This window comes from Panthera pardus, unplaced genomic scaffold (genome assembly GCF_024362965.1).
Source record: "Panthera pardus isolate Hobbes unplaced genomic scaffold, ASM2436296v1 HiC_scaffold_10, whole genome shotgun sequence".
Taxonomy (NCBI): Eukaryota; Metazoa; Chordata; class Mammalia; order Carnivora; family Felidae; genus Panthera; species Panthera pardus.
In genome coordinates, this window is record NW_026526655.1 from 50,882,997 (window position 1) to 50,905,862 (window position 22,866).

Here is a 22,866-nt window from a genome sequence, read left to right on the forward strand (position 1 = left end):
GAATCCAGTTGGAAAATAAGTTACAGCAGAGAAACTAATGAATGTTATTACTAACACAGTTGATAGGGGAATGTGGCTTTAGGTGTATGGCTAACAGGGCTTGCTAATTTTTGACTCCAGGATTAATAAGAATTAAATACCCAGTCACAGGAATGCTGGACCCCCTCAGGCTTTCCCTCCAGTGGCTGAGCCCCCTGGGGCCACCTGGAGAAGAGTGGAAGAGCTTCCCAGGAGAAGGGAAAAGCCTGAAGCACCCTTTGCTCAAATTCATAGGTCAGGAGAATGGCTCCTCTGCTCAGGTTCCTCCCATGATTTTCCATCCTGGGGAGACAAGTGGACATCTCCTCCTCTCTGACAAAATATCTTCTTGTTTCCCTACTAGCATTAAGTTTGTCCCCAGCATCCTACCAACCTGTTCCTTTGCTCTTTCCTTTGCTCTCTTTCCCTTCCTGGGATGAAGGGGGTAGTTTCACACTGTATTGATCATGGTTAGCCAACAAACATTTTTTTCTGCATTTTATCCTCATAACTTAGTTCAATTATGTATCACAGTCTTGGAGATATAACATTAACAGTATACCCATTTAAGATGTGAAAATGGGAACATGTATTTTACCTATTTTGAGATCTATATATAAAATGACACAAATCGTAATGATCTATATTCAAGAAAGAAAAATTCTCTTTGTACATTGGTTGAAAACATGGAATGTGTGAATGCTTAAGGAACATTACATTTGCTAAAACTATAGAATGAGTTTATTTATATACAGAACCTAGAAATTTGTTTTCTTAGTAGCAATAGATAGATAGAAGCAATTGATTGGCTATTTGGGTAATTTTTTCTTTTCTAAATCTGCTTGAATTCTGTTTGATGTAAAATAGTTTCTTGGTTGCCTTGGTTCCTTTGTTATAATCTAACTATGAATTGAATGTTACAATTTTACAGTTTTCTGTTTGATTCTTCTTAAATACTTCAGGGAAAACCATAGCCGGTTGTTGACCACATTCTTGAAAGAAAAACAAGTTCTAAGCCAAAATACATAGCAGATGTAAAGCGCTGCTAAGTTCCCCACCTAATCCTTCACTAGAAATGATATTTGTAACACTAGGCAGCACACTGAGTTATTGATGCAGTGCTGAGTGACAGAGAGTTCCTTGTGGCCTGTGCAAACCTGGCAATTAGGGTCTTACAGATACTTCTGTTAACATTTTTTTACATCTAGATGAGAAAATGCAATTTCCTGCAAAGAAAAACATGTCCATGGATGATGTGGGGAAAGAAAAAGAAACAGAAAATATGGACCTATAATTTGGTAAAATGAAGCATTAAATGTCACCTGCAGGACAAATAATGTACACACTTAGAGTATTATTATATGCAAAGTGACTAAATAAACACAAACACCAACATGAAAATATGTGTCAGTGAAATGTAAGCAGTTTTTCAAAAGCTGTTTGTATGCATTATCAAAAATGACAAATTGATCATTTTCTATCTGCCCAGTCTTTCTAAACCTCACCTCCCAGGGCCTTTGTCTTCCACGTGAAGTGTAGGACCTGTCTGAAGAAAAGAATGAAATTTGTGGCTTGGTTTGCAAGGTGGAGTCATCTAAACTCTTGGAGGAGAAAGGTATTCTTTCAACAGTAACTTAATTTTTAAGAGAACAATTTCAGGACTTTACCAACTTCTACCCAAAACATTCTTTAGATCTAGTATAACTCTCTTGCCATAACATACTGTTGTAACTTAGTCTTCCCTCAGTTAAGATACAGGGCTGACCATTTATAGTTCTTTCCATTTTGTAGAGAAAAATTTTATCAGAATGCGAGTTTTCTTACGGTCCTGACTTTGCTTTGTTTATTGTGCTATTTATTCCACCTAAAACTATCTGGAACTTAGAAGGCCAACAACAAGTGTTCAATAAATGAATGGATGAATTATCTCCTCCAGGATAGCAATATTCTTTAAGGTTTTTCCAGAGATTATATTCCATCACTCCCCCCCCCCCCCGCCTCAAAAAAAAGAAACATTTCATGTTTCTTCTGAATCCTGTCCAGTTTGGTTCAACTGGGCACAGATTTTTAGACCTTAATAGCTATGTTGTCATTGTGTTAATCACCATCATCATTACTGTAATAAAAAAACATGAAAACATTTATATTGTTTATAACAGTATAAATGGATGTCAATGGACACTTGCCTCCAAGGCCCTCTTGAAGAACTATAAACTGTTTTCATTCAAAGCAGATTATATTATGCTCACAAGTTAAAAACACTTTAGTTTCGAATTTGGTGAGAAAGGAAATCTAAGAAAAGGGATGCTATTTTTTACTGTTGCAAAATATTAAAAAAATTCAAAATGTTTTTGTTTGGCAGTTACTAGTGAAAAGTCAAAATCTGAGCTTCCATCAGAAAAGGAGGTAGATTTACAGAAATTCTGTACTTAGGAAATACCTGGATGGCCTTAACTGATCTTCATGTGTGTTGTTGTTTTCGTAACTTTGCCAGGCTTTTATTTTTGGCAGGACCAAGAGATGGCTAATTTTTTGTCCCTATCTCCCTTTTCACCTCAGATGGAATAATTGAGTGATGTTAACTCTATGTAAGATCTTTCCCTGATTCTCTCTCTGGGAAACTTTCCCAAGTACCACGTTGCCTGTTATAGAACACGTATCTAGGGGGAAGGGAGTGGTTTCCCAGAAGACCTATGTGCAAAATCCTATCAAATCCTAAACCTCATCAGGTCAAGCAAGGAATTGGAGAGGCTCTCACTTCTCTGTCACTTTAACAATGTACATGATCAGATTGATAGCAAATACTGAGAATCAAAATAACACATTACTTATTATTAACTATAGTTCTTAAATATTTTCTATATAGCCTCAGAATCTTATTTCTTATAAGGATATAAGTAAAAACAAGTTTTTATTTAGAGATAGAAGGTATAATTCTCTCCTAGAATTATTCCAGAGACTATCCTACATCATAATGTTATAATAAGTAGTGGGTATAACCAGATGCTTTTCCTTTGGGTTCAAAACATTATTTGCCATTGTGTTCAATTAATAACATATCAGTCATACACTCAGGGTGGGATTTGAAAATTATAATCTTCCTGTCTTGCCTTATTATTTCTGAGAGATTGCTCAAAGAAGACAGGCTTTACACAACGTTTCCTAAATAAAACCAATCTTGGTGTTAAGGTCTTCACTAATTATCATCAGAATGAACCAGGATATCAAGAGAATCAGTAGAATAGAATTGAGAATCCAGAATGATCCTTTACATTTATGTTCACTTGATTTTTGATAGAGGTGTCAAGACAATGAAATAGGGAAGGAATAATCTTTTCTGCAAATTGTGCTGAGACAACTAGATAGGCACATGCAAAAGAATGGAGTTGGACCTCTTCCTCACACTGCACAAAAACTAGCTCAAAATGGATCATAGCTCTAAGCACAACAGCAAAAACTATAAAATTTTTAGAAGAAAGCAGAAGATTAAATCTTTGTGATTTTGGGTTACTCAAAGCCTTCTTAGATATATATAACAATAGAAAGCACAAGGGGCAAAAGAAAAAAAATTGAACTTCATCAATATTGAAACTTTTGTGCTTCAAAGAGAACTGTTAAGCAAATGAAAAGACAAACCATAGAATGAGAAAAGATATTTGTAAATCATCTATCTGATAAGGGACTTGTGTCTAGACTATATAAAGAACTCCTACAACTCAAAACAAAACAAAACAAGCAAAATCATCAAGGACAAACAACCCAATTAAAAAATGCAAAGAATCTGAATTGAGATTTCCCCAGAGATGATATATAAATAGCAAATAAGTACTTGAAAAGATGCTTACTATGAATAGTCGTTAAGAAAATACACATCGAAATCACAATGAGATGTCATTTCACACTCATGAGGATTGTGATAATAAAAAAGACAGACATTTATAGTAAGTGTTGACAAAGATGTGGGGAAATTGGAAGCTTTTACATTGCTGGTAGGAATGCAAAATGGTATAGTGACTTAGAAAAGAGTTTGGCGGTTCCTCAAAAAGTTAAACATAAAGTTATTTATGATCCAGCAATTTAGTTCACTCCTGAGTATATACCCAATAGAAATGAAAACATAGATCCACACAAAAATGTGTACACAAATATTACAGCAGCATTATTCATAATAGCTCAAAAGTGTAAAAAAAAAAACAAAACAGATGCCCATCAGCTGATGGATATTTGGATTTTTTTCCCCCTTTTGGCTACAACATAGATGAACCTAAGAACATTATAGGAGGTGGAAGAAGCCAGTCCCAAAGAACTCATATTGCATGATTCCATTTCTATGGACGTGCATATATATGTCTAAAATAGGCAAATCTATAAATACAGAATGTAGATTAGTTGTTATCTAGGGCTGAAGGGATTAAGGGGAAATGAGAAGTGACTGCTAATGGGTATGGTTCCTTTTATGGATTCATGGTGTTACATAACTCTGTGAATGAGCTAAGAACCACTGGATTGTAGGCTTTAAAAGAGTAAAGCTTTTATATTTTATATAAATTATATCTTAACACAACTGTTATTAAAAATAGATACCTGAGGAATGTCATGCAGTTTAGTAGGTAGAGTATTTATATGAAATAAAAGCATACCAAACCGCTCCTCGTGGGTGCTGCCTCTAGGGAAGGAGCAACTTCTCACGTAGAGCGATGCAGTGCTAAGTGGAAATGTTCAGGCTTTGCAGCTGGATTGTCTGAATCGGAATCCTGCTATGACCTCTGATGAAGTCGTAAGTTCTTGGGGAAATGATTCCCTCTGTGGCTCAGCTTCCTCATTCATAAAATGGGAGTAACAATGGTCCTGTGTTATAGAGCTGTTATGATGATTGAATGAGTTAGATGCTTTAATTGTGCCTGGCATATCGTGAATCATAACAGATGCTGTATAAGTGTTTGTTATTATGATATAGTCTACAAGATTCAAACCTCTGGTCTGATGAAATTCCAGCTTTTTCTGCTTCCAACTTAGTGAATAAATACATGAAAAAAGGAGCCCAAGTTTGAGTGAGGAAAAATAGATTTCCCAGGGACAAATTTCAGACAGATAATAACAAAACAAGACACAGAGGAAGAATAAAATAACATCTGCATTTGCCTCCTCAAGATCCAGTTCTTTATGAAGGAAAAATGGAAAGGGTAAAAGAGTGTTAGAGGTAGAGTTATTAGCCAGTGATGGGAAGAGTAAAGTAGATGAGGGGCATCTTGAGGGTCAGGGCATCAATTAGAAAGGATCATGGGGGTGCGCCTGGGTGGCTCAGTCGATTGAGTGTCCGACTCTTGATTCTCACTCAGGTCATGATCTCATGGTACATGGGATTGAGCCCCGTGTCAGGCTCTGTGCTGACAGCATGGAGTCTGCTTGGGATTCTCTCTCTCCCTTTCTCTCTGCCCTTCCCCTGCTCATGCTCTCTCTCTCTCTCAAAATAAATAAATAAGCAATAAAAAAAAAAAAAAAAGAGGAAGGATCATGAGGGAAAGACTGAACAAGATGATTAATGTTCTTGGGTTAGCAAGGTCAGTGGGCCAGGATTCTCACATGGGGTAAATTAGTTGATTGGTGATATAGAGATAATAAGCGTAGTCTCAAGAAAGGTTTTGTTAATACTAGGAGGATCCATGCCAAGATTTAGGCCTTTTCCAATGGCTAAATTATTTTGAAATATCTCATTTTGACCCTAGAAATCTTTCAATAGCAATTTCTGATATTCTGATGGACATTTATCCTTCAAACCTGAAGAAACAATTTTAGACTTTAAAAAAATTCATTGGGTCTAGTAATTGATATATTTGCTAATTTGGCAGATTCATGTTCTCATTATTTATATATGCATGGAGGAGAGTGATTCATCTTCCAGGTTAAACATGAGGTATATGACTCACATTTAACAAATCCCAGATGACTGTGAACTGGCCAGGTTATTGCTTCTTACTGTTTTGCAGGATTTCTAATATTGTGGGGATTATTTTAAGGCCATTTTCTAACTTGGCCTTGATGGTCACAGTCAGTTGCTCAGTTATTCAGTCATAACTCAAGCCAAAAGCCCATGTTGGAATGACCTCTGTGCCACTTGACTTCCCTTCTATCACCATCAGAGGGGGAACTGAGGAGTAAATAAAGATTTTAAGTATATACGATGAAAGACGTAGCAAAACATGCAGGTCTATTCTAGAGTAAGATGGTAAAAGGGTATTCTAGAAATCATCTGTAATTAAATCTTGTCAAAGGGAGATTTGAAAGAAATTCAGGTTCATCTGGGTTTCAACTGACATTAGACAGGGGAAGCACTACAGTCTGAGGTCCTCTTGGATGTGTCCCTTACCTCCCCTTCTGGACCCCAAGTCCATTTGGGTTGTTTGGGAGGTTTGGATGATTTTAAGGGATTGTGAAAGCTGAATACCATTATGTTTAGTTGTCATACATATTGTATATAGGCGTTGGTGTTTCCAAATGTAAGGAAAACACACTTCCAACAGAGAAGGATGGTGTAATTGGAAAGAATATTGAACTGAGCCCGTTAACTGCCATTAAGTGACTTCATGGCTTTACCTAAGTTATTTTTCTGAGGTTTGTTTTTTTTTTTCTCCCCAAAATAAGATAGGGAAGCCTAGGAGGTTGGGGGGGAGGAACAGGTGGGTAGGCTAAATTGCTGAGGTTCATTCCATTACTAAGATACTATGGTTGCTTCTGGAACTTCTTTGAAGTGGATCTATTGTTCTTTTGTAGCAGTGGGGGTGGAGTGTTGCTATTTTCCTTTAGGAAAGTACATTAGGGTCTGAGAGTAGCTGATAGTATTGTCAACTCTCACTGGGGCTCTGAGGTTGACCTTTGAGTAACTAGTAGACAAATCTAGTCCTGTCTTCCTCCCTGGCCTCTCTTCAGAGTATAATTTAGATATTAGGCTGCTTTATTGAAATCATGTTTCTAAGTTCCTTGTAAGAAAAGATAGGCAGGAGATTAAAAAATGAAAGCTTTTTTTTTTCAATATATGAAGTTTATTGTCAAATTGGTTTCCATAAAAATGAAAGCTTTATAGCATGCAAAGTTTACTAAGGCAAATCAAGGCTTCATATCTAGTTCAAAAGAGTGATTCTCAAAGTGTTGTCCCTGGACAGCAGTATCAGCATTACATGGGAACATATGAGAAATGCAAATTCTCAGGCCCTACCCCCAGAGGACCCACCATACCAGAAATTCTGGATGAGGCCCACACAATCTGTGTTTTCAATAGTCCTGCAGGGGATTTTGCTACAGGTCACAGTTTGAGAGTCACTGCCTTAATGTTGATGTACCTAACAGGTGGGAAGCTTTTCTGGATTGTTTGGAGACTGGACAGGTAATATCTTCTTAAAGTGGAACTTGAGGAATTTCTAGGTGCACAGAACAGCTTGAATGAGGCCATGAAGCAGGAAGGTCTCCCCATTCGAAGCACAAGGATTTGCATTCTATTCCTGGGTGGCGGGCACAGTCAGTGTCTGATAAGCAGTGTGGACAGGGTTCAGGCTAAGACCTAGGTCCACAGAAAGCCGTGGTCTTTCCCATTCCCAAATCCTTTCTGCTTAGGAAAAAGTGTGATTGTTGGAGTTGGGGAAGGAGCATGGATTCAAGTCCCATCTCTGACTGGCCCTTATCTAGCTGTGAGAACTTTGGGTAAGTCCTTCTTTCCTCTGAGCCTCAGTTTCTTCATCTTTGGAATTAATACCTCTTGTAAGTATCGTATGGTTTATATGCCTCACAGATAGTAGGCACTCAATAAACACTAGTTCTCTTGCTCCCTGGGTACCTAGGGCTGATCCCCAGTTGGTACAGAATGGGACTGGCCTCAGTCATTCTGACTGATGGATGCCCATGCTGTACTAGTTGTTAATTATTGCACACATCAGCCCTGCTTGAAGAAACGTAAGCACGTTTTTTTGGGTGCCTGGGTGGCTGAGTCAGTTGAGTGGTTGACTCTTGATTTCAGCTCAGGTCATGATCCCAGGGTTGTGGGATTGAGCCCACGTTGAGCGTGGAGACTGCTTAAGATTCTCTCTGTCTGTCTCTCCCTCTTCCCCTCTCCCCTGCTTGTGTGTGATGTCAAAAACACAAAACAAAACAAAACAATGTAACCACATTTTCTTAAAGGACAGATGTAGATTGTCTTACAAGCACAAACCTGGGGTAAGTTTAAAGTGTATTTACCAGATGAAAAAGCATATTAATACTTAAATTGTTGACAAAATACATCACAAATTCTTTTTTTTTTTTTTTTTTTTGAAATTGGTCAGATTTAAATTTTGGAAAGAAGGCTATTTCACAGTGAAAGATCTTTTATTTCTTTTTTTTCCCTGTCCATATTTATTTTTATTTAAAACAATTTTAATGCCAGTATAGTTAACATACAATGTTATATCAGTTTCAGGTGTACAATATAATGATTCAACAATTCTATACAGGAAGATCTTTCCTTGAAATCACCACTGGAACCCTTGTCAGGAAGTTAGATGAAATGCCAATGCCATCATGCATTCTAAGAAGACTGGCCATGCCTAGGTCTGGGGGTACTTCCAAGCAGCTGTTGAGCCCAGAATTGACTCACAGTCCCAAATAGGTGCTGGAGATGGGTGCTATGCTGCCTCTCAGAGAGTCACATGCCACATGGTTACTCTGAACTGCCCTCACCCCCTTAAAAGGCCTGAGATGTGTGTTGGGGAGCCTTTCAAGGTCCTGAAATCTAGGGTTCATAAGATATTTTTCAGTAGGGTATTGGTACACTAATAGTTTGCATTTGCCACCTTCATAACTTTCTCAAACATAAAACCCACTGTAAAAATCTGTGATTTTCATCCTTAGTTCTAGAGAGTGAGTTTTAAAAGATCCCTGTTGCTCTGCCCATCAAAATTTCCTTTAAAAGCTTCAATTCTACAGCCACTTATGTGTTCCCTGCAGATTATTTACCTTAATGCCTTTTCAACAGATGTGGAGAGATATCTAAAACAGGCGGCTATCACACAGCCCTGGTGCACTTTTACATTAGGATCAGGGTCCTAATGGATCAGGGTCAGTTCAATGCTTGTTACATAAAACCTTAAAATAACATAAGAGAAACATAACATAAGAGAAACAAATTACCTATGACCCATTTCCTCTGAGGAATCAGGTTTCAACCTTCCCTTAATTTTCTGTAAATGTGGGCCTTTTGGAAGGCACTCACTTTTAGGGGCATGGCTCATCTACTAGTGGAGACTGTATTCCTTATCTAATTTGTGTTTCCTTCATGATCACATAGCTTGGTTTTCAGACTTCACTCTATTTATTCAAACTGTATTTTATTTCTCTTTTCTTAATTTTTTTTTACATTTTGTTTATTTTTGAGAGATAGACAGAGACAGAGCATGGGTGGGGAGGGGCAGGGAGAGGGAGACGCAGAATCTGAAGCAGGCTCCAGGCTCTGAACTGTCAGCAGAGAGCCCCACGTGGGGCTCAGACTCGCGAACCCGTGAGATCATGACCTAAGCCAAAGTTGGACGCTTAACCAACTGAGCCACCCAGGCGCCCCTGTATTTTATTTCTCTTTAAGGCATTTATTTATTATATGTTTTTAGACATTTATGTTTTGATATTTAAAATATTGCATCCCAAATTCCATCAGCTCACATTTCTCAAATGCTTATTTCAAAAGACATAGAGGATGAATTCTCTTCTTGAAGAAAATCATACATACTATTTAGGAAGGCAGGGCACACCCAGATGAAATAACAAAAGAAAAATATTTTAAAGCAATAAATTGACAGGTGCTAAAGAATAATTTGCACAAATGAACAAAGTTCAAGAGGAACTAACTAGAAAAATGAACAAAACCAGGCAGTGTATTCAAAAAGACATGTGGGAGGCAGTGAAATTTATTTTGGGTGTTGATAAAGACAAGTTTGGATTAGAGACTAAAATTGTGAGGGGACATGTTAGACAAAGTGGATAATTAACTTCTGTGAAGGGGAAGGAATGTAAGCTTTTATTTCAGACAGTTGTGGAACCATAAAAACAATTAGCTTGTTTCCTCTTATACTGAAAGACTTATGGCAAACAGGGAAACACATATAGCAAACAATCTGTTGCATCTATGGTTCACTTCCTTGTTCTAATTTATTGAAAATTCCACCTACATTTCAAAATATGGATTCCCCCAAATGTTCTAATATTGACTCTTTCAAATTTGTTTTTTCCCCCCAAATTTTACTTGCTATATCATCTTTCATCTAATTCATTTATACAATTTTGGCTTTGTTTTCTTACATTACATGAAATAATTGTAGACCAGGCAAAGTTTGTACTAAATGACTCCCTATCTACCATCTGTTGTGTTTTCTCCTAAGTGGAACAAACTTGCTTCTGAAGAAATTTACTATAGTCACAAACTGCTCTTTATGGTCATTTTAGAGATAAAATTTCATAAACTCAAGTGAGCACTGATGTTTTGTAAGTGCCATCAGGTCAATGATGGGGAATGGACACCCACAACTCCCTGTGTGCTCTAAAGCGGGGGCATCATTTTTCTGCTTCTTGTTGACACTGAGAAATGCCTGGATTAAAGCAGTGAAATATTTCAATGATGCAAGGCAAAGGTGACTTCCTGTTTTGTTTTAAGGTTTCTTTCTCTTCTCAATGAAAGCTGTGTTTTCTGACATTCTACAATCCTTTTGCTGGGTTAAAGGGCAGGGTGCAGGGCCTCAATAGGTCATTCCATTTACAATATGCCCTGAGAAGGCAGAGGGGGAGAGGAAGGAAAAGATGTGGCTCATTAGTGACAGAGAAGACCAGGAGGGGATCTGGTTTCTATTTTCTTCTCTAGATTGAGCTAATTTGGATGGGAAGGGTTTTATTGTTATCATCATCATGATTATTATTACCTGTGTGGTGTAATTTTCCTACACATTTCTTTCAAGTGTTAGGTGAAATCCTTGGTGACAAGAGTTGAATAATAAATACCATTTTATTTTAGTGAGTAAAATCAGAAAACAAAACAAAACAAAAACCAGATACTTCAAAGCAGGTAGTTTTTCACTCTTCACCTTAAGAAGCAAAACTCCAAAGTTCTAATTCTGCAGGGCAAAGAAAAAAATGCTTTTTTAAAAACCCGTTTCTTGCTTCTGGTGGCCTACTTGTATTACGTACAGATTTCTTTCCTTTTTATGAAAGGCTGCCCCCCCCCTCCCCCGCCCACCACTTTGTTATTCATAATGCAGACTTCTGTAGTCCTGAACTCTGGGTTGATAAACCCTCACCACTGCACGCAGGGGGCTGTGTTTTCTGTGACTTGGACATTTAAAGTGACACTGCTGAAGTCCTTCCTCCTGAAGTCTGACTTTGCGCAGAGCTGGTGATGCGCAGAGGTAAAGCGGTAGTTTGCCTGAAGAGCTATCTCCAGGGAGTGAGGGTGCTTGGGTGGGCTCCCAAGTGGGGAACTTGGTACTCCTCCGTCAGGGATTGGGGTGGGCTTTCAGCGAGGGTCTGGGGGCTTTTCTTTGGAGCCAGCGTGGAGATGGGAAAGAGGTGCACGTCTCAAGTCAGCGCTGTGTTGCGTTACGGCATCCTGGCTGCTTCTCGAGGCTTCCCTCCCCTCTGCCTCTAACCGGCAGACCTTGTCTTTCCCCCCACCCCCACCCCCGCTCCCATCCCAGGAAGAGGAGCTGGCATTGGAGGGCTGGGACTGCACCGAGGGGTTGGCGGTGGGGGGTGGGGGCGGGGCTGCCTCTCTGGCCCGGAGGTGGGAAAGTGGAGCGCAGCGGGTCCGACCTCTCGCGCCGAGGCTCCTCCGGCTGGTCCTTCCTGCCTGCGGCGGTCGCTGCTGCAGCAGCGTCAACTCCCACCAAGACCTGGATCTTTTTGCTCAGCCTACAAGAACTGAAACTCTTACAGCACCCTCCTCCCCCATTAGGAGTCTTTTCCCTCTGGTTTCCCCTCCCCCGCCCCAGCCCCTCCTTCCCCCGTTGGAGAATTTCATGCTTCTGTTAGCACCTTTTCATAATCCAGGGGACGTGACAGTCCAGAGCTCCAACTGCCTCAGCTGAATTCTACTTTTGATTTTATTTCTCCCTCGCTTCCTCTTGTTTTCCTCTAATCTGATTCATCTGCGAATCTGACGCTTCTGCCAGAGGGAGCGAGGAATAAATAGATGCTGCTGCCCCAGAAGGCTTAGACGTCGGGAAAGAACAGCCAGAGAGGCAGGGGCGGCGGCGGCCGGAGGCCGGCGGAGCTCGTGGGACCCCATTGGGGGAATTTGATCCAAGGAAAGAAACTGAGATCGTCGGGGGAGGAGAAGCTCCCAGATCATTGTGTCCACTTCCAGGGGGGAAGAGGGGACCGCGAAGCGGGCCTGTCGGCGTCCTCGGCACTGCTGAACCCTGCCCCGTCCTGCCGGGATCATGGTCTGCGGCGGTCCAGGAGGGATGCTGCTGCTGCGGGCCGGGCTGCTCGCCCTGGCTGCGCTCTGTCTGCTCTGGGTGCCCGGAGCACGAGCTGCAGCCTGCGAGCCCGTGCGCATCCCCCTGTGCAAGTCCCTGCCCTGGAACATGACCAAGATGCCCAACCACCTGCACCACAGCACCCAGGCTAACGCCATCCTGGCCATTGAGCAGTTCGAAGGTCTGCTGGGCACCCAGTGCAGCCCGGATCTGCTCTTCTTCCTCTGTGCCATGTATGCGCCCATCTGCACCATTGACTTCCAGCACGAGCCCATCAAGCCCTGCAAGTCTGTGTGCGAGAGGGCCCGGCAGGGCTGCGAGCCCATCCTCATCAAGTACCGCCACTCGTGGCCCGAGAGTCTGGCCTGCGAGGAGCTGCCTGTTTATGACCGTGGCGTGTGCATCTCTCCCGAGGCCATCGTTACCGCGGACGGAGCGGGTGAGTCCGGCTCTGGCCCAGCCTCCGTCCCGACCTTTAGCTACCCCACTTCTCGGAGTTTTTGTTACTCGCCTTTTACTCTCTAATTCTGCACCCCCCCCCCCTTTTTTTTTCCCTTGGGGTCGCTTCTCTTCATCACTCCTCTCTGGAGCACCACTTCTTTCTTCTCTCTTCCAGACTGATGCACTCCATTCCGATAGGCTATCCGTCTTTCTAAAACTTGCAGTTCATTCCACTCCCCGTCACACTCGTGCTCAACAGTGACCCTGCGCTTTCCATGCTTTCCATGTCTAAGTAACCACATCTTGCATAGTGATGCTCTTTTTTTACTTTCTTAATTTGTTTACAGTCACTGAACTTTCTTGCCGGATTCTCTTGCATTCTCAATCACGCATTTTCCGTATTTTTCCTGTTGTAGCTGCTTGTCAAGATTGTATGGTGAAAACAGAAAAACTGAAGCACCATTTTCTTCTAATCATTAAAAATGCCTAGATAATTTCAGTAATCTTACTCCAACCCACAGATGTTAGTGATATGTGTTTGCTCAAAGTCCAATTTGAGCAATTACCTTCACCTTAAATTTCTTCGTCCTTTCAATGAGATAAATTGTTCTTCCATTCCAGACTGAAACAGCTGTGAAACATTGCTATGCACTGCTAATTAGCTTCTGTGACTTGCTCCCAGCCACAGAGCTGGCGAAGTGAATTGCTGGGCTCTTTTCACATTCCCACATGCCTTCAAGTCCTTTTGTAAATGACATATGGATGAAAGGAGTTATATTTAAGGTGTGCTATCATCATATGCTCACGTAATGTTACTTTTAATCTCACCCCTTGCCCTACTGTTTGTTATGCCCTGCAAATATGTCTTTAATACCTTATTTCATGCCTTTTGTGCTGTGTGTGCACCAACCACACATTCATTTTCATCTTTCCCTACTGTAAAGCTTGACTGTAGTTCTGCATTTAATGGAATCAACCACAAGTTGTTTTCTCACTAGTATTTGGTCTAATTAGGACAGTCATAACTCTGAAGACCCCAGCTAAACCTGGTTCATTATGGTTCATTTAATTCTCACTTAATAGCACTCCTACCAATTACCCCTCAACTCAAATTTCACCCTTCATAGAATTTCATATTTGTTATGGTCTGTTCTCTTTCATACCTTCCCCAGATGAACTCTGTTATTAAATGTGCTGACTCGATTGCCTCCTCTGTTCATTTCCTGGGTGTCAAATTTTTCCTCCTGCCACTTGACCTGCTCAGCTTAAGCTCAGGCCCATAGTCCATCTCTAGGTAACAGTTCTTGGCTGTCAGAGAATTGATTTGGAAAAATTGTTTTCTGTGCACATTGACATGCTTACCATAAAATGAGTGGAGAGGCAGAGAGTACAAATAGCTGTAAAACCAAAACTGAACAGAAAGATTCCAGAAGCTTTTCCATGGTCCCCTCACTTAATCACTCTTTGAATACACCTATTAAGTCGTCTTGGTTTTAATCAAGAACGAATAACTGGCTGTATAATGTAAGCAGAAAGAAATGTATTTCTTCTTAATCTTTGGGCTCAAAGAACACTCTTGAGTCACAGTCTGCGCAGCTTCTGGAAGAGCTTGGTCAGTTGCTGCCCTGGTTTGCCAGACACTTAGAATCTGTTAAATACTGGTGCTTTGCTCAGGCCAATGACCTGGAATGAGGTGGCTATGGTTCACTCTGAAATGCTTTCCTCCCGTTAAAGGAAAAGACTTGCTCTGAAACCTCTCTTCGAGATGGACCTCAAATGAGAGAGGTTTGGCAAGATGAACAGCTTTCAAACGCTGTGGTCAATATGGATGGGAAGCAGCTTCCTTAAGTGTCCCTGAATTACCTATCGTTGGGGACCAAATGCAGAACAACTGCCTCATTGAAGCTCTCAAATAGGACATGCATGGAAACAATTTGTCACTAAGTGGGACATGATTTCTGAGCTGCTTTCAAAGGCCATAATAGCTGCTTTGTTGACAGCATCCTTGCTGGAAAAATAGGTAGGGGTAGGCGGCAGTAGGAACCATATTTTTGTGATGGTCTCCCTTTTCCCTCCCTTTACCACAACCTTCAGTGTGAGTCCTTGGCCCTGGCAGCAGGTGGGAGCTTAAGGGGAGGTGGGGATGGGGAATGGAGAGGTGGATTCTAACCCGAAGGGTCCCCTGGCTTCCAAGGCCAGCTTGCTGAAAATTTCATTCCCTATCCTGGGTCAAACTGTTGGACACCTGGAGTTACTTAGTAACTACCATATGTGGCCAGTTTAATTTATGATGCAATATACTGCTTGGTTCAGTGGGATAGGATAGTCCGTGAAGCAGCTTTTTTTCTTCCTCTAGGTATAAACAGAATCACTTATGTTTTATGACTAGAATCCAGCCGAATACAAAAATGAGGTCTCCCTGAATAAAAGAGGCCACCCTTCACATTCCTTCAATGCCAAGAGGATTTGCAAGTCCTACCATTTTCACATGGGTCTCTTCCCTCCTGGCACAGTAGGATTCCACAAGCAAGTTTAGGCCCATTTACGTGTTGAAATGGGGCAGTGCTTCAAACTACTTTTTGCTTTCGAAATACTAGGGGCCAGCATATGTTAAAAAAAAAAAAAAAGATCCTATCCTGACCCTTACCAACAAATTCACATTAAATGTATTCTTTTTCCACATTGTATATTTACTATGGAGTTGTGGCTTCATGCACAACTGCTTTATCGGAGGATTCATTTCTGCCAGTTAAGACCTCTAGTCCTGTCTTCAGTATTGTATGGCGAGTAAAGAGTGTGGGTAGGAGCCCGGCAGGCCAGGTGTTGAATCTGGACTCTGCTTCCTATCAAGTGTTATTGCAGGGAAATTATATAACCTCTCTGGTTTAAAGTTTTCTGGTCTGTATCATGGCAACAGCACTGCCTACATCCCACAGGCATGGTGAAGATGAAGTTAAAGATCATGGTACCTGGGACATCGTCCCTAACAGATTGGTGCTGCTGCTATTGCTTTTTCGCCATGGGTATCATTGTGGTATCAAAATGATGTTTTCTTTTTTGAAACGGTAGGCTGGTCAATGCAGATACAGCCTAGATCACTTCAGCTCTGGAAAACAAGCTCCATACGGGGACCCACCTGGACAAGCAGATCTTACTTCTGAACACACAAGCTTAATATTTCATTTTACACAAATTAACCTGGACCTCGGGATCCAGAACAAATCCCTTTGGGAGCAACAGGAAGAGAGAATGAGTCTGATGGATGTCTGTTAATTATAAATAGTTGATCTTGGATGTGTAGAGATCAAGAATTTAAGAAAACTTATGTATGATATTTCCCAGCTATTTATTCAGTACCCATGGTTCACCATGCCAAGGGTTTTATAATCAATCCTCAGTCATTGCTGGTTTCTGCGGTAGTGTTAGCTCGTCACCTCAGTTCTGGCTCAACACATTTCGCCAGGCCCTCTCTTGCTGCCTGGACCATGCCAGCTTTCACATGCATGTACTGCTGTTTAGTCATATCTCTGCTCTCTGAGAAACAGGCAGCCTTTTCTTCAGCCCTGCTCTACAAATATTTGAGGGGCCAAATACCGAGAAGGAAAAATTATTTAGTGTGATAGGAGGAAAATGGAATGGAAAGAAGAAATGGAAATTTTAGATTAAGACTGGAGAGAACACAGTTTTAAAGATTTTTTAAAATTTTTTTATTTAGAGAGAGCATGAGCAGGGAAGGGGCAGAGAGAGAGAAAGAGAGAAAGAGTCCCAGGCAGGCTCCATGCTGCCAGCTGCGAGCCTGACATGGGGCTTGAACTCACGAACTGTGAGATTGTGACCTGAGATGAAACCAAGATTCAGACGCTTAACCGCCTGAGCCACCCAGGCACCCCTAAAGATGCTTCATTACATAAAATACTGAAAGGCATTCTGGGTGGGGTAGGGAAGAGACTATCTCAGAGAGTTACGGTATTTCATCACAGCTGACCTAATTATTTGTGGTAATAAAATCTTATGTAGCCCCCAAATCTTAATGATTCATTTTTTAAAATTTCATTCCTACCAGACTTCCAAATAGTTGTTGCTATAAATAGCAAAACTGACTTAAGTTCTATTTGGCCTTTCTCTCTCTGCTAGGTGTATAGAAAGAAGAGACATACAGTTTTGAATAATTAAGAATTGGTTATATTTCTGCAATTGCACAGTTTTAGAGCTCTAGACCCTTAGTTGGTATTCCACCTTTGCCATTAATGTTAGACCTTGAGCAAGTCATTCAAGATTGACATTGTGAATAGAGAAGAATAAGAGAACTATTCATGTGAAGTGATCGATGAATGGCAAAGCACAATGTAAGTGTTTAATAACAATGTGATTGAGGAAAGGATATGTCCTCTCATGGATTGTTAGCAACCAGAATAAGAACTAATAACACTAGCATGTTTCATCTGCTGTTTTAAGTGTGTTATGCATTTCAATTTACTGTAATAACTACCTGGTGGGTACTATTATTCCCATTTTGAAGAAAAGGAAGCTGAGGCATATAAGTGACTTGTGCAAGGTCATAAAGCTATTAAGAGAGAGAAGATTCAAACCAGAAATCATTCTCCAATACACTTGCTGTCTTAAGAAGAAAGAGGTGATTCATAACTTTTGAGAGAATCTGTGTCTTTTGACTGTCAGATTGCAGTTAATGGATCAAGTTTTGTCCATTGTATTTCGAAAGCTCACTTATATATAGCTTAAGAGAATAAAAGACAGCTCTGGACAGGGATTCCAAGAGATAAGAGATAACTACTTCACTACACTTTTGAGATAAGAGTACATTCCAGATTCTCACATCTAATCCCGAGCCCTTCAATCTCATCATGCCACAAAGTGAACTCCTCCTTTCCTTCTCCTCATTTGCCTATTCTTTTTGAGTATTTTTTTATATGGTTACGAGGCACCAGCATACCCATGCTCCAGGCCTGGGAGTCATCCTTGATTCTACCCTATTCTTTACCGCCCCCCGCCACCCCCCCCCCCCACATTTAATGGGTATTAAGTGTTATGGATCTACTCTGAATCCAGTTTCCTTCCCTCCTTCTCTGATGCTGCTCTCTAAGTTTGGGTCTCCACATGTGTCACATGGATTATGGCCATGGGGTAATAATCGGCTTGCTTTCTTCCAGTATTGTCCCTCCATATTCCAACAGGGTGATCTTTCTGAAATGTCAATCTGTTGCTTAAAATCCTTTGGTGTCTGTCTCTAGCCTTTGTGACTTCATCCCTTCCTACCTCTCTAGCTTCATTTCTCTCTGCTCACAACTTTCTCTATTTTAGCCACACTGGAAGACTTGCAGGTCCCTTGGTGAGTACTGCAATTTCTTTCCATATTTCTTACACATGTGATTTTCTATGTGGAACGCACCCCCCCACCCAACCCTCCCCAGCTCCTTTAGGACTCTTCTTCTGGAAACTTCTATGACCCCTACTAGAAATTCTTGGGGCATACAACCTAATAATGCCTGCTATTTTAACTTAGGATGATACTGTTGGAATTCCTAAGTTTAACTTTATGAAAACATTTTTTTTGGATTATTTATGACCAGATAACTTTTTTCTCTTATAATTCTACCAATTGACTTCTAAGCACTTTTAAAAATGAAGAAACATTTTTCTGTAAGAATGAGAGTAGTAAAACCACTTTCCTAGATTCAACTATATCAAAGGGTTGTTTTTTTTCCAAGAGATTTTTTTTCATTTTTATTTCAACATTTTGACACTAAACAATTATTTTACATGTGGTTTAATATAATTTCTTCATTTACAAAAAGATCATTTTGGTATAGGTCATATATGTATTATTATTGGAATTATTCAGAAATAAAACCATTGATTGGCATGTTACTTTAACACTTGGATACATTTATCATGAATAAAGTCTTTGCATAGAATAAAAGTCATTAAATTAATAGTATATGACTAAGTCAAACCTAATGTTTTAGAATCAAGTATTTGTTGCTTGCCTATTTGATGGTTACTGTCTTTCCTTGTACAGAGCTTTTTAAATACCAGATGATGATTACTAAGCCTGAGAATGTAATTAATTAATAGTAATTTTGAGTACTATTGTCCTAACATGGTATTAACCACTCCTTTTAAAATTTATTCATGATATATCCTATGAAGAAAAAGGACAGAAGAAGAATGTTATTTTCTGTTAGGATAAACAGAACAAACTTCAATAAGTTATTTAACATAACGTATTAATACAAATCTAAAACTTATATAAAAGTACTGAGTTGAAGTAGCAATAAGAATGGATAGCTAAGTTCAGCAAGTCTCACAGGGTGTTTTGCTGAGGCACTCTTATTCACTAGAGGCAGCTTTTTTATTCTTTTTCCTTTTTTAAAAATATTTATTTATTTTTGAGAGGTGGGTTGGGAGGGACAGAGAGAGACAGAGAGAGAATCCCAAGCAGGCTCTGCACTGTCAGTGCAAAGCCTGACACAGGGCTCAAACTCACAAACTGAGATCATGACCTGAGCCTAAATCAAGAGTCAGACCTTAACTGACTGAGCCACCCAGGCTCCCCTAGAGGCTGCTTTCCTAACCAGAACACCGAAGAACTTTATATAATTACTATTTATCATTCATCGTTACCATTTTCTTGGATTATGGGATCATGAAAACAGTCCTTGACAATTTCCAATTATTACCACATCTATTAATTGCACTGGTCCCTGCATGGTATGCTTTCTTTCTGCTGAACAACTGTTTACAGGTAACAAAGGGCATGAGAATGTTTTCTGAATGTTTTCTTCAGGCACCAAGAATTTAAATATACGCTAGTAATGTGTGATACATCTATTTATTGAAGAGATGTGTTGGCTTCTTTTAGTCATCAAGACCCAAGTGTTGGGTGAATGCCTACTATGTGCATGGACTTCATGGTGTCAGAAATTGCGTGAGACTCAAAAACTTACCAAATCCTGAAATTTTATGCACAATTGAGGAGAACTCAAAAGAGCATATCCTCTTTCAGTCACACAAAATAGATCTTGTCCTTATTTGACCTATAAGTAATAGCGTGCCAAGCTCATGGCACTAATAAGAATCCACTTCCTTGAGACATGACTGAATTAGATTTAATTAAATTGATGACTGAATTAGATTTTTATATGGGAATTCTCAAAATAATAATGAATAAATTATGATTCTTTATTTTATCACTTTCAGATTTTCCTATGGATTCTAGTAATGGAAACTGTAGAGGAGCCAGTGGTGAGTACATCACTATCTTCCTAGTTTTCATTTGTAGTCAAATTAGTCTTTGTAACCTAGATACTCAAGTCTTATCTGGGGACATCAGTACACTATGTTTTTGTTTTTAATATTTATTATTTTTGAGAGGGAGGAAAAGAGTGGGGGAGGGAAAGAGAGAGAGGGAGAGAGGGGGATAGAAGATCTGAAGCGGGCTCTGTGCTGACAGCAGAGAGCCCGATGTGGGGCTTGAACTCATGAATTGTGAGATCATGACCTCAGCTGAAGTTGGACACTTAACCGACTGAACCACCCAGGCACCACCCTGTACCCTAAGTTTTAACAGTAAATGTGGGGACCTGGTTGGCTCAGTTGGTTAAACGTCTATCCAGCTCTTGATTTCAGCTCACAGTTTGTGAGATTGAGCCCCACATTGGGCTCTGCACTTACAGCGTGGAGCCTACTTGGAATTTTCTCCCTTCCTCTCTCTGCTCCTCCCCACTTGCCCATGAGTGCTCTCACTCTCTCTCTTTCAAAAATAAATAAATAAAAATAAAACATTTAAAAAGTAAACTTAATTATTTATATTTCATTTTAAAAATGAACATATAATAAAATTGACCTTTTGGCCACTAAAAATTGTGTGGATTTTATGAGTTCTATGAATTTTAATGCATATATAGACTTGTGTAAACACTACCACAGTCGAGACACAGGACAGTTGTATCACCTCAAAAGAAACTTCCTCATACTATCTCTTTCTAATTACAAGCTTCTCCCACCCTTAACCACTGGTGATCACTGATCTATTCTCCACTATAGCTTTGTGGTTTTGAGATGATCATATAAATGGAATGGTAGAGTATGTAACCTTTTGAGATTGGCTTATTTCACTTATAATGCCTTTGAGATTCATCCAAGTTGTTACTGCATGTAGCAATCGTTGATTCATTTTAATTCCCAAATATTTTATTACTTGAGTCTATTACCATTTGTTTATCCATTCGTGCCTTGAAGGATAATTGAGCTGTTTCAAGCTGTTGTAAGTCATGGGTAGATCTACTATAAACATTTGTGTATAAGTTTTTGTATAAACATAAGTTTTCATTTCTCTAGGGTAAATATCTGGGAATAAACTTACTGGGGTTAGATAGTAAGGGTATGTTTAACTTTGTAAAAAAAAGCTGCCGAACTGTTTCCAAAAATGGCTGTTCGATTTTGCACTAGTGGTGTGTAAGTGTTCCCCTTGCTGTGCATCCTCTCTGGGATGTGGTTTTTTCAGTTTTTTATTTTTTAAATCTTAGCCGTTTTAATAGGTGTGTAGTGATAGCACATACCTATTACAGAAGTGATATATTCTGAATATAAAGAACCATCTTTTGGTTTCATTGATTTTTCTCTATTTATTTGCAACTTTATTGATTTCTGCTCCTCAGTATTTCCTTCCTTTGCTTAAGATTTACTTTGCTGTCTGTTTTTCCCGTAAGGTAGAAGCTTAGGTTATGAGTTGAGACCTTTATTCTTGTCTAGTATAGTAATTTGATGCTAAGAATGGCTTTATTTGCATCTCACAAAGTTTGATAGGTTTTATTTTAATATTCTTTACTTTAAAATAGTTTATAATTTCCCTTGAGACTACATATTTGACTTATGAATTATTTAGGATTGTGCTGTTAAATTTGCTGCTGTTTGGAGATTTTTCTCTTTGCTTTCTGTTATTCTAATTCTACTATAGAGAATACACTTTGTATAATTTTGATTCTTTTAAATTTGTTAGGGTTTATTCTATGACCCAGGATATGATTTGGTGAATGCTTTGTTTACACTTGGGGGAAAAAATATATATATATTCTGCAATTGTTGGGAGGAATGTTCTTTAAATGTCAATTAGATTAGTTAATACTGTTGTTTAGTACTTTTATAGTCTTGCCTGTTTTCTGTCTACTAGATCTATTGATCATTGTGAGATGAATAAATCTCCAAATATCGTAGATGTTTCTATTTCTCTTTCAGTTCTGTTTTTTTCATGTACAGGTATTCTGAAACTGTTATTTGGTGCATTCACATTATTTTTGTAATTTTTGTTTACTTTGAGAGAGAACAAGAGAGAGAGAGCAGGCGAAGGACAGAGAGAAAGGGAGAGAGATATTCCCAAGCAGGCTCTGCACTGACAATGCAGACATGGAGCTCGAACTCATGAACCAGGAGGTCATGACTTGTGCTGAAATCAAGAGTTGGACACTTGGGGCTCCTGGGTGGCTCAGTTGGTTGGGCTTCTGACTTTGGCTCAGGTCATGATCTCGCGGTCCGTGAGTTCGAGCCCCACATCAGGCTCTGTGCTGAGAGCTCAGAGCCTGGAGCCTGTTTCATATTTTGTGTCTCCCTCTCTCTCTGACCTTCCCCCATTCATGCTCTGTCTCTCTCTGTCTCAAAAATGAATAAACGTTAAAAAAAATTTTTTTAAAAGAGTTGGACACTCAATTGACTTAGCCACCCAACCGCCCCCACAATTAGTGTTTTTATGTCTTATTGGAGAATTGACCCTTCATAATGTAATGTCGCTCTTTATCTCTGGTAGTTTTCTCTGCTTTAAAATCTATTTTCTTTGACATTAATATAGCTACTTCAATTTTTCTTTTTATCAGTATTTACAAGGTGTATCTTTACCCTTTTACTTTTA

At 39.7% G+C, this 22,866-nt stretch overlaps 1 protein-coding gene across 1 annotated transcript in view; it reads left to right on the forward strand.

The window, feature by feature from the left end:
- Positions 1-11,802: 11,802 nt before the first annotated feature.
- FRZB (frizzled related protein) overlaps positions 11,803-22,866 on the forward strand; it is a 31,741-nt gene continuing 20,677 nt past the window's right edge. Inside the window, exons 1-2 of the mRNA XM_019461350.2 lie at positions 11,803-12,942; positions 20,163-20,207. Of these exons, the coding sequence (XP_019316895.1) occupies positions 12,465-12,942; positions 20,163-20,207 (523 nt within the window). The 5' untranslated portion in view covers positions 11,803-12,464. The remainder of the gene's footprint in view (positions 12,943-20,162; positions 20,208-22,866) is intronic.